The 12,587-nt window shown below is 40.6% G+C and overlaps 1 protein-coding gene across 8 annotated transcripts in view; it reads right to left on the bottom strand.

The window, feature by feature from the left end:
* The window catches only part of Cher (filamin protein cher), a 56,295-nt gene that overhangs the window by 6,043 nt on the left and 37,665 nt on the right, over positions 1–12,587 (bottom strand). For 7 of the 8 annotated variants that reach the window (XM_071715190.1, XM_071715193.1, XM_071715192.1 and 4 more), the window contains 4 exons: positions 9,171–9,396; positions 2,613–2,753; positions 1,704–2,006; positions 451–1,509 (listed from right to left, as the gene is read on the bottom strand). In XM_071715190.1, coding sequence (XP_071571291.1) covers positions 451–1,509; positions 1,704–2,006; positions 2,613–2,753; positions 9,171–9,396 — 1,729 coding nt within the window. Of the gene's footprint in view, positions 1–450; positions 1,510–1,703; positions 2,007–2,612; positions 2,754–3,338; positions 4,132–9,170; positions 9,397–12,587 lie in introns of those variants that run through there. The other variant, XM_071715194.1, reaches the window with a different exon arrangement.

Here is a 12,587-nt window from a genome sequence, read left to right as displayed (position 1 = left end):
TCCATAAAATTTGTGCGGATAATTTTGGAACGCTCGTGAGTCACTCGGGCGACAGTACGCAATCGATTATGCGCGGCGAGTAATCCATCGCGGCACAAAGTACGCGTAAACAGTCCGTCGTTTAACAGGATTGATTTAGCAAACAAATCTTAGGGACTGGCATTAGTATCTTCTCGAGGCGCAAATCGTCTTTGCATCAGTCAAACAAGAATTATACGGCGCAAGCAAAATCGATGTTGGCAAATGTCCATCTTGCCGGTATATTGTAACACTTTATGGACACCTGAAACGGATTGGTAATTTCTACAATGTTGCAGTTCAGAATTAGCTCTCGGATACGTGTTAACTCTTACGCGCGTGCGATGACTTTAGTTGCGCTTTTCATAGAATTTTGCGATGGCCAAAACATCCGCGTCGAGACCATAAACAAGGAACACACTCGTGACTTACCGGGTTCGTTAACGACGTAGATGACGTAACAACTGCCGTCCTTGCGATCCTTGAAATCTATCTGCGCCTTACTGGGTCCCTCGACAGAGACGGCGAGAGTGCCCGCGCCCGCCTCCCTGGTCCAGATGTTGAACTCGCAGGGCTCGCCTTGCTCTCCCCTCTCCAGGCCGGATCCACCCGCGTGAACCCTATGGGCACCGCCGTCCCTGAGCGGGCCCACCGTGAACTGGAAGGGCGAGCCAGGGATGTGCATGGACTTGTAACGTACAGACACCGTGTGCACGCCCAGCTCCTTAGGCACGAACGCCACCGCGTAGATGCCGTCCTCGGCCTCCTTGATCTCGGCGTCCTCGGTGACGCCGCCGGGTGACGTGACGGTGGCAGCGAGGTCGAAGGACGTGATACTGGGTATCTTGAAGGTCAGCTTGCACTGGCTACCGACCTCGGTGATCGGCACGGCCTCCCGTTGCCTCTGGATCTTTTCCCTCTGTCGGTTGCTGCCCTCTCCGCTGACCTTGACGGTGAACGGCGAGCCCTCGACGTGGTGGTCCGCGAACTTGAGATTCATGATGTAGTAGCCGGGCTCGGTGGGCTTGTAGGAGATGTTCAGGGTGCCATCCTCGTTGTCCTTGCACTGGATCTCGGCCTTGCTCGGGCCCTCCATCGAGAGGGAGAGACCACCGAAGCCGGCGTTCCTCGTGTCGATCGAGAAGTTGTTCTCCACGTGAGTCTTGCCCTCCTTCAGACCGGGACCGGAGACTTTGACCTTCTTCGCGTCACCGACCTCGCGGTCCTTCACGTCGATCTTGAAGGGGGAATTCGGTATGTGCTTGCCCATCCTCTTCACGCCCACGGTGTGCTCGCCCGCTTCGCGCGGCGTAAATGACACGCACATGTTGCCGCTGCCCGGCATCTTCTTCAGGAAACACGGCTCCTCCAGGCCGCTGGGTGCCGTAATGGACGCATTTAGCGACTTGATGTCGGCGTCGGATACCTTACCCGGCAGCTGCACTTCGCTGGAAGAACCTACGGAGATTTGATTTCTCTTGCGGCCCTCGCCTAGAAATGACGTTTAATATTCTTCGTTATAAAAAAAACGAGATACTTGGAGTAACATGTATTTAAAAAAATGTATTTAAAAATATTGTCGAAACACAATAATTTTTTATCTGACAGCCTGATCCTACAATTTGGTATTGATAAAACATACTTCGGAATAAATCGCAATGCCAAAATAATCCTGATGCACTCACCCGTGATTTTGGCGACAAAAGGACTGCCCTTGATATGCTTGTCGCCAAACTTAACGGTAATCTTGTATTCTCCGGGCGCGGTGGGTAGGTAGGACACCGACACCGTGCCATCCTTGTTGTCGTGGCAGCTTATTTCGGCCTTGCTGGGCCCTTCGACCGCCAGCGAGAGACCACCCGCGCCGGCGCCTTTCGTTGAGATAGTGAAGTTTCCAGGTTCACCGCAAACGCCGTAGACCAAACCTGGCCCATACGCTGTTACGTATCCACTTGCCAAGGAATCGACATGGAATTTAAAGGGAGAACCTGGCAACAAAGTTGTATATTAATACAAAACACAGGAAGAATACTTTCGTTTCACGTAGATAATTATATATAGTTTTGTTTATTTGTAAAAATTTTATATTTATATAATTACTCGCGGAATTTTAATTTCAAACCAAGTATCGATGTAACACGAGTTATTATAATAAATAATGTATTAAAAAATATTTTTTCTATTTGAGAGAGAAAGAGAGAGAGAGAGAGAGAGAGAGAGAGAGAGAGAGAGAGAGAGAGAGAGAGAGAGAGAGAGAGAGAGAGAGAGAGAGAGAGAGAGAGAGAGAGAGAGAGAGAGAGAGGGAGACACAAGGTAATTGGGAAATATTATACTTAATGATGGTCGCGTGAAGTAAATTAATTTGTCGGACGAAGAGATTTATTATTAGCACAAATTGGCGCTCGCGAGATCCATTACACGGGGAATGAAATTTCATATAGCCTCTGTGTTTCAGGATCGTACGGATCGTACACGCGCATCGTACATTAGCGCGGTTTATTCTTAGATGCTATGTGAATCTTCGTATGATCGATCGCGCCTCTCACGGATTGCATAATCGCCGTTAATTTGCAAGATGAATGGATTTAACTTACCCTGGACGTGTTCGCCGTTGAATTTCACATAAATCTCATGGAGGCCCTCCTCCCTCGGCTCGTACTTGATGGATACCGTGCCATCGTGATTGTCCTCGATAACCGGCTTGTCCACGTTTCCGCTAGGCATCTTCACTTCGGCTGAAAACGAGTAGAGTGGCGTTCATCAGGCACGCCCCCAAGGACATCCGCGCGACATAGTTCCCTCGAGTGCGCCGCGATTGGTTGGCACTGGCGTATAAAATTGTAGCTTTCGCACCCAAACAAGATTTCATATCAAAAATAACTGCTTAATGTTTGTGTTTGTCATGCTCACCGTTTTCGTATTCAAAGATACACATAAATAATATTCCTCAGAAATAGAAAGTCATATTTCTTGCCTCTCTCTAACATGTCCCTAATAATTAGGTTGAATCCGGTTGGTATTTACACTTTAAAACGTATGTCTAAAAAATTTGCAAAATCTTAAAATAAGATGGAAATAATAAGCTGAAATATTTTCGGTCAGAGATGTGTATTAGAAAAAAATTGCGTAACGAAACGTTGTGCAGATTTTTCACTAAGTATTTAATTTTTAATAAGTGTTCACAAATTCGTGGTAGACAATACAAATTAATTTTTCAGTTTATACAATTACGAAATCTGATGAATTATAAACTGTTTCAAATATCGCTTGCCGTTTGAAATTAGTTGAGGATGAATTGAAAGGTCTCTTAAAGGCAAAACCTTTTTTCGTGTCGACGTAGAAGATACTCTGGAAGATGAGCGGCGCGAAATCGAGTCCAGGTCCTAGAACCTCCTGCTGGACCGCGCTTTTAGCGTAGCAGACCGGTCCGCGCTCGGCGTGATTGTGTTCGCTGAAGAACACGCTCTTCAACCAAGCTCTATAGAAGGTCGATACCTCCTGCCACGTGGCTGGTATTTCCGTTAGCTCCTCGCCCCAAATCATCTCCAACGAGTACACTTCAAGATCTCCGTCGACGTTGACGCTCTTGACAAACTATTATCGTGACTCGCGATCGTAGGATCGCACCGATTCTATTCCGAGTTCACCGCAAAGATTCAGAATAATCGCGATTTGTCAAACGAGAGAAAAATTATATATTTATATTGTCAGGAGAATTAATAACATTTTTTATTTCTGTGATTATTAGCGAGACAAGTGTATATTAATTTTGCGCGGGGTAGCTTATTTTAATTAAAAACGGTTTTACTTTTTTTTATTTCTCCTCGCAGACAGACCCTATCTTTATTTTACGCAGAGAGAATCAAGTTTAAAAAAAAATCTTACATCACTTCTAAATATCGGCTGAGATGATTCGATATAAGTGAAAGAATCTAGTTACGAGCGCGCCGTCACGTGCGGGAAGGCGACACCTCGGGGATAAGATATCCCCCGAATAGATTGACGTTGATAAATCTTCTCCGAGTATCGGAACGCCCACGCTAAAAAAAAATTCGAGAATCTCCGGGTTCCGCGGGGTAACCGACTTAAGGGGAGACCGACTGACCCACCCACCGACCCACCCACTGACGGACACACCGACCGACTGACCGAAACGGTAACAATGTCTCCCGGCGTTCTCCAGGTGATCTCGTTCGCGAGGTCTCCAGCCTGATGGCGCCTGTCAGTCGACCTCACGTAGGCGCATCTCCGGCACGACTGGCGGTCGCGGTGGTTGCACAAGCACCAAAGTCGGTCGGCGGCGAGGACGATGAGCTGGCCGTCGATCTGGCTGGGTGATCTTTTTTTCCAGCGTTAGCTACCGTGTCGCCTGCCACGTTTGCCAGTCTGCCTCGTCTATCAGACATCCTCGTCCCTCTCTTTCCCTCCCTCTTCAACGATCTCTCTCTTTCTCTCTCTGATTTCGTCTCTCTTTACGAAGAGGTCTATCCCTTCTATCGGCCGGCCGCGCCACACGAGGATCACACGTACGCAGGAATATTACCAACAGCGACGAACGCACACATATCCGTGCACGCATACACAATCGAGGTGAACCTATGGAAGTATACGCACGCGCTAATCCGAGAGGATTCCACGGCTGGGTGGGAGGAAGCGGATGGTCGACGTCGCGGCGCCTGCACCTGGTGCGCGAAAATTTATGACACAGGTATATCGATGTGTGAAGATGCATTTTATATGCATGCATATATAACGTTGCGCGCCGTGCATGTGTGGTAAAGCGCGGTTCGCCGAATCGTGGATGGATCGGTTACATAGGCTGGGTTACGTGATGGGATCAACGCTGGACGAGGTCCGCGCTGATCGGGGTAAATCGGGAACGCGTCGACGACGCGACCATCATTAAGCGCGGTGCATGTGATGACGTTATTGCCAGGTGCTCGGCATATTGCTTTTGATTGCTAAAGAAGAAGGCTCGAGGTTGTCTTTGGAACGTGATACTTCTCGTGACGAGGACCAAATTAATAAATTACTATTATTATAACCCGACGAGAAACGTCTTACTCTTGAAAATGTCTTCTCTCTTCAAGTCAAAGTTTTTGAGAAACTTGGCAAATATATCTTTCAATGCATCACGAGAATAAGAAAAGATTTCCTCGTTTTAACCCTTTGTTGCGCAAATTTTTCTGTTAAAGATATTTTGTTAAATTTTCGTATATGTGGGTTTTTGGGGATTTGCAATCCTAATTGCAAATCTGAAATCAAAATTTAATAAATTAAAATGGCGGATTTAATATGGCAGCCAAATTAAAAGAAAATTAACTATGGCTTATTTACGTATAAAATTTTATACGCAAGAGTTTTTTAGGCTTCGGATTTTAAATTTGCAATAAAAATTTGCAAGTGTCAAATTCCGATTGTAATAAAATTTTATTTTAGAAGTGATAGATAAATTTAGAAATTATCAGTGATAGAGTCAAAAAATAATTACACTACCGCTCAAAAGTTTATATACATATGTTATTCATGTACACATACAAATCTAAGGAACATAACAATATCAAATGTTACATAAACCAATTATGAAATATGTAAAACCATAGAAGAATTGCGAAGAAATAGGTATTCCCATATAGGGACACAAAGGATTAACAATGCAATAATAATATAATAATCTATTTTTAGTCCAAATAAACTTGAAGTAAAAAAGGAAAAAGTCGTAAAGAAATATTCTTTAAAGTATTCTTAAAATAATTCTGCATATCTTCCCCCGATTCTTTTGCATGCTTTCGTTCTCATCTCTTTACGAGGGGTTACGTAAATTGTTATCACATGGAAGAATCCCATTTTGATGGTCCAACAAAATTATTTTCAGATCTGTATCTAGCGAAATTTTTGGATACTTCAGCAAAACCGTTCTTTCCGCGTAGAATTCTCAAGATAGACAAGACGGCACAATTTTGGCGCGTAACATCCTGGCTACGCTTCCGTGATCGCTGTTTCATTTACTATGAAGAAAGTCATCAAGCCAGCGAATCGGTTTCGCGCGTCGCGGCATTTAACACGCGCCACAGCCGTTATGATGAAGAGAAGCGGGTGTCGGCCGGGGTTTGACTAATTGCGAACAACAAGCGTGATGCGTTGAAACGTCCACCGTGCACAACATTATTCGCGCGCGTGCATCGTCGCGCGTCAAAAGTTGCCGGAGCTATCAGCGTAATCCGCCAGAAAATCACTGATCTGATTCAAAGTGATCTTTCATTCGAATGACTTCCTCGTCCCTACTTCCCGTATTCCTGAACTCGGGTAATATTAACGTCACGAAATAAAAGTAATATTATTTAGCTAGCTGGAAGCGGAAGAATGTTTGCACGAGATTGCCGCGGGCTTCCAGCAATGCAACAAGATACTGATCTCTTGGCAAGTGGTGCGAACCACCGTCCGGAATCGAATCGCGCCACGGGTTCGTCGACCGGAAAATCGCTCCAGTTGATCTTCGCATGCCGGCGCATGAGGGAACCTGGACCGGTGGATGATGAAGAAGCAGGCCGTGGACGTGGAAGGGATCGGGGTCTTTTTCTGGACCCCGCGCTATCGTCCTCCTCGGCCGCTCGCCGCTCGGAGAATCTCGAGGCTCGGCTTTGGACCAACCGCAACCGCGCGACTACGGTGCATCCGGAGCCACTTAATCACCCAATATTAATATCGCGGACAGTGCGTCGCGTTTACCCGACATATATATACATCGTCCTTCCACGCCGGCCTGTCCAGGCTCGCCATATTTTTGGCAAGAAGGTATAGTGAATAAAGCGCGAATACGACGAATCCGTCATGTCTGTCATTTGACGCTTTCTGAACGCGCATTGGTCAACCGCGAAACATTACGTATAACTGAATCGCATTTACGCATCGCCGCACGTTTATTTATCAAAGTAAGTTCGTCCATCAAGAGAGGAGTTCGCTTATCTTATAACGTTGCTCAGTAACAGAAGCCTACCATTGTTCCCTCTATTCCTTTGACGTTTAGCTATTTACTTGGCCAAGAAATTTATTTTATATATTAGAGAATATTTATTTAATTAAATACTATTAGCTCTTATTAATTAATTTATTAGTGATTAATTAAAGTCCAATTAATAATTAGTATTTTTTTTCGAAATAATTCTCTATATATTTTTATTTATCTAATAACAACAATTGGAGCATATTACGCTGAAGTTCTTAATTTGATTTTCGAAGTGTTACACGAGACAGCATTGTCGATCATTAATCAACTCAATTCATCAACTCATCAAGTACAGCAAGTACGAGTAGTTAAATGCGGCATCGGTGCGCACGCATGATTAATGACGGATATATCCTTCGTCGTAATGTTAAGTATATAAAGCGTTTAGGAATAATATATATATGCATTAATTGCCGTAAAAAGGAAGGGGAGGGGGAAGAAAGTTTCATCCCCATACGAAAATTTAAGAGCGCGTAAATCCGGTGTAGTAAACGCGCCGAATCCGTCTCTATACGAGAATTCGCGGCAGAAGAATTCGCATCGTAAGGTCTCTCGACAGAGCAACGTGGCACGTTGCGCAGTAAAGTCCAAGATTTATTTCCGCGCGGCGAATGGGTTCCAGCCGAGATGTGTGTTTAACTATTGCTAGTTAAACTAATAATAGAAAATAGACTAAATAAACTAACTGCTGTGAAATAGTATATTGTGCATCAAGGGGCGAAAGTAGCGTTTTTCAGACTCGTGTGATTTGCCCACACGAGTCTGAAAAAGCTTTCGACCCGAGGTGCACACGATATTTTTCACAATACCTTTACTGCGGAAAGTTCGACTTCCATGCCTAGAGAGAGGCGAGAGTGGCCAATTTCACGCCAGGGCTTACTTTCCTCCCTATGTAAAGTATCAATTTTCTTCCCTAATAGGGAGGAAAGTAAGCCCTGGCGTGAAATTGGCCACTTTCGCCCCTCTCTACAGGCATGGAAAGTCGAACTTTCCGTGGAGGTGTTGTGAAAATATTATTTATACAGTTCGATCGACATTGGAAACAAGTTTGTTGTTCTATGTGCAATCAGTCGTATATTTAAAAGGACATATTTTAGATAACTCGATTCTTCAAAAGGCAATTTTGGAGCGCGTTAAAAGATACTCATTTTTGAAAAATTATCAATAAAAAATCTTTAATCTGTTTAATCGGTTAGAAATCCTAATGAGATTTCTTCTCAGAATTTCCTCGCATAATTATAAATGTTGACTAAGCAGAAAAGGGAATATCAAAAGAATACGCGATCTGTACTGTTTCAATGAATAAGAGAATCGCGCGTCATTCAAAGTAGTGCGAGCTAATAATAAATCAGACAGTCTTGCAAATTCTGTCTCTCATCGATTGATAGCATTTTAACTAGGTTTAATTAAATAAAAAATGTGTACTCTTACTGTAGTCGTGTTCTTAAATAATATTCATAACCTTTAGGCGCAGTAGTATGAGGCAATGTTAAATCATACAGCGCGTTACGTTATTTCTTCCTAGGGCCTGAGCAGAATGGCTGACTTGTAATTTTAAGACACTATTTTATGCTTTAAATCTTTGTTTTTAGCAATGCCCAATAACTGCCTTGCGTCTCAAGTCTTACAAATGTTGACGCTTCGTACACTCGTTTAAGACTCGAGGTATAAGACAGTATTGTGCGTTAAGGCCTGAACAGAATGGCTGACTTAAACGAGTGTACGAAGCGTCAACATTTGTAAGACTTGAGACACAAGGCAGTTATTGTGCGTTGCTAAAAACAAAGATTTAAAGCATAAAACATTGTCTTAAAATTGTAAGTTAGCCATTCTGCTCAGACCCTTACTGTGCATTGAAATTAGATTTACAAAATAATCTCCGTTTTCATGTGTGAGTGAAAAAAACATTACTAATACTTCGCACTTATTCTCTTAAAAGAGAAAGCAATTGAATTGCTGAATGACTACTGTAGCAATTTTTATATTTCTCGGTGTCCAACCAATCGTAGCGCGTGTATTCAAAACTTATATCATTATAGCAACTAGTACCTTTTAGGCAAATTTTGAAATAAAGAGTAAAACAACGATTGAAAAATATAGACGTAGATTTTAAGAATTCTCGAAATACGAAAGATATGTTACTTACAAGTAACTGTGCCACCGCTCGCGAGAGGTAGTGGGATGGAGTTCAATCGGATAACGTTGAAATTCTTTTTCGATAGCTCCTGCTGGCTGCTACGCTTTGTGGTGACGGTGGAGCTCTCCTGTAGGGTTGTGCTGCGCTGCTCGACAACGTGCTGATTTTGCCTCTGCTGTGTTTTGCGAGCCCGTTGAGTTTTGTGCGTGCTATGTTCCCGATACTCCTCGGATGCCTGGAAATTGTCGTTGAAATTGAGAAACCAGTTAACAACATTGATGTCTATAGATGTTCTTTTGCAGTCCATTCGTAGACCAAACACTTTATTATAGACTAAAGATATACTGCAAAGTGTGTTATTTTCACACGCATAAATGTTTAAAAATGACACATTGGAAGGTCAAACTTCTACTAACATAAGAAAAATAAACATCGCGACGACGATCGTCAATAAACAGCAACTAGTTTAGCTCAAATGTTATCTGGTAAACTCGATATATTGGTGGCGATCGTGGCGCAGAAAGATGTGCGCTGGTCTAACGAGCCGAAGATCCGAGTTCAAATCCAACCAAAAATCGTCGGTTTTTATTTGATCGCCACGTCTCGGAAGGGTTAATGGCAACCCATTGAGAGTGTATCTCTAAGAAACCAGAAGGAAGGCCTCGGATTTGATAAAGGCCGTACTTCGTTCGGCCATGGCTCGATCTTGAGCTGTAGTTAGCCGTTGAAGAAGAAGAGAAATTCGATTAATTTCTCGAAAAAAGAAAAAGGTAACTTCTCTATAAATGATGACTAAAAGATACGTTGAGTCAATCTGATAACGTTCAGAGAAACGTGATTACAAAACTAAACTGAAGAGAACAGTCATGTACCATTTCGCAAAATTCGCAATAGTTGTTGATGAGCGAATGAGCGCACACTGCAAATCCAAGTGTGTTATTTTTGCACGCACATAAACATTTAAAATGACACATTTGACTAAAGTTTTTTTTTACATATTTCTTGCGTATTAAAATACGTCATTTAACACGTTTATTCGTATTAAATTACAAGTTAATACGTTTAATCGTATATTAAAACGGACGTGATTTAAAACGGAAAAAAATGTGTAAGAAGAACTTCAGCTGAAATAACACACTTGGACTTGCAGTGTAATTATAAATTTTTGAAGGAACAGTTTACTGGTACAATAATTGACATTAAATGCGCTCCAAGTACGTGAACGATTGCGTCGAAATAAAATATATTAGATCGAGGTTTGCTTCTTATTTTTATTTCTGTTTATAAAAATGCAGATTCAGAGATTGTGATTGTTAATAAAAATAAGTTTATGACGTGATGAGGTGTCTCTAGCGACAATGGATCGCGATACCGCATGATCGATAAGATATTTCGGTGCTGGAACAACGCCAAGCATTAGAAAAAGCATTTTTTTGGTTTTTTTTTAACGGCTAATAAAATTCTTGCGAAATCTTCGCAGGAAAGAGGAGTGCAGGAATTTTCGAAATCGGGAGATGGTGTGCGTTACATCTCATTACGATAAAATCTACGTATTTCGATGCTGGTCGCAAGCCAAAGTGCGATGAGTGTAAAGAATTTATTATGTAACCGCGTTAGAATTATTGCAAAATTTGAATCATCACGGAAAGCCTGCATCTATAATGAATTCGCATTAAAATAATTTGCGATTACTTATATTCTACTGTATAAACCACAGGTTACATTGTAAGTTCGAGTATAGCAATATTTAAATCATGCCTTATTAGTTAAAATAATTTAGTTATAAAATAAAGCAATACTTAAATAGCAATATAGCTTTGCAGAAAATAGTTATTATAAAAATTATATATGTTTGCTTAGCCTGTAAACGTATGCTGTAGGAAGGATCTCTTTATATTATGTAATGGATTTAAAACTATATTAATAATTTCATCTATCAAGTTAAAAAAGAGAGAGAATTGAAAAAAACTGTTTTTTTTCCTAAAGAGGTATGTAAGTAATATCGCATTATATGTACAATATAGGAATTGTTTAATATATTTTCGCAATATTTTGCAGAAACAAATTTTATTCTTCTCTTGTCAGTTAAAAATATGAAAAGGCTCGTCCAGGAGAATCGAATTCCACAAAATGCCACTGTCAATTAAGAGGTATGAAATATTACGCAGAGCCTGGTTGATCATCGAGACGCAATATTGCAGCTGAAACCAAAATTAGCTTTCAGGGAGATACTGAACGCTACATAAATAGTCGGCTTTCATGGTGCAAAATGCGACACGACGATATCAAAGCAATATCACTATGAAATTTCCTTTTCCTGATTCCTACAAGAGAACATATCAGATAATCTATTTTTAACAAAGAATTTATTACAAATGTTTCTGTATAAGTTTATTAAGTATATATAAAGATGGAAGATTATTCATTACATATAATAAAATTTTTTACATATCTCAGTGGTCGAATTGGTAAAGATCCCGTCACGGATTGAAGGGAGGTCCAGGTTCGAATCCTGGCTAGAATGATATTTTTCGCAATAAATTCTTTACAGTAATTTAAAGGATGCTTATTAGCATAAAAAAGTTAAATCAATTATCGATTTAAGTACGTTAAATTTATTAATTAATTGAATAACTGTGTTTTAAGACCGACAAATAATTAATCGGCGTGCAGTTTGAGTGGAAAAAGTATATAAATTCATACAAATATTATTAGACTACAATGAAACAGCCCGACAGAAGATGGCATATCTCTATTTACTTATCAAAATTTTTTAATTATAGATCCTAATAAGAAGATGCTAATATTCCATAGAAAATCATTTTTATCATTTTGGATCAGGTATCACACATTGCCGGCCAAAAGTTTGAGACCACTATATAAAATATAAAAATATTCCAATTAAATACTACTTAAAAATATATATTTTTTTTATTTGAGAGAAATACGCATTATATTTAGCATAGCTGTGATTAACATAGTATTGTTTAATTTCAAGAAAATGAACTACGATCTGAACTAAAGCTTTTTCTCCAGAACTGAGCTATGGACTATTTTAGAAGATTTTTCTGATGAAAGAGTTTTTCGCCAGAAAAAATAAATATACTTGTAGCTGGATTAGGTACTTAGATTAGTAAAACAGTAATTAAATGTAAAGGTGCTTACTTTGACGAAGAAAGTGTCTAATACTCGTTTCATTTTATAACAAATATTTTTTATAGAATTTTAAAACATTTTATATTTTTCATTATAAAACAACGAATAAAATAATAAAAATATGTTAAATTACAGTGCCTAAGTGTGATTTCATATAGTAGAAATTTTCAATTAATCGTCTCGAACTTTTAGCCGATAGTTTCACTCTTATTTTTATTTTTTGAAAATATTGTGTACGATAAATTGCAAAGAAAATTAAATAACTCGTGG

Source organism: Temnothorax nylanderi, unplaced genomic scaffold, assembly GCF_030848795.1.
Source record: "Temnothorax nylanderi isolate EJ_2023f unplaced genomic scaffold, tnyl_v1.0 TNYL_tig0156_pilon, whole genome shotgun sequence".
NCBI lineage: Eukaryota > Metazoa > Arthropoda > Insecta > Hymenoptera > Formicidae > Temnothorax > Temnothorax nylanderi.
The sequence above is the reverse complement of the archived record's forward strand: the minus strand, read 5'-3'. Positions and strand labels throughout refer to the sequence as shown.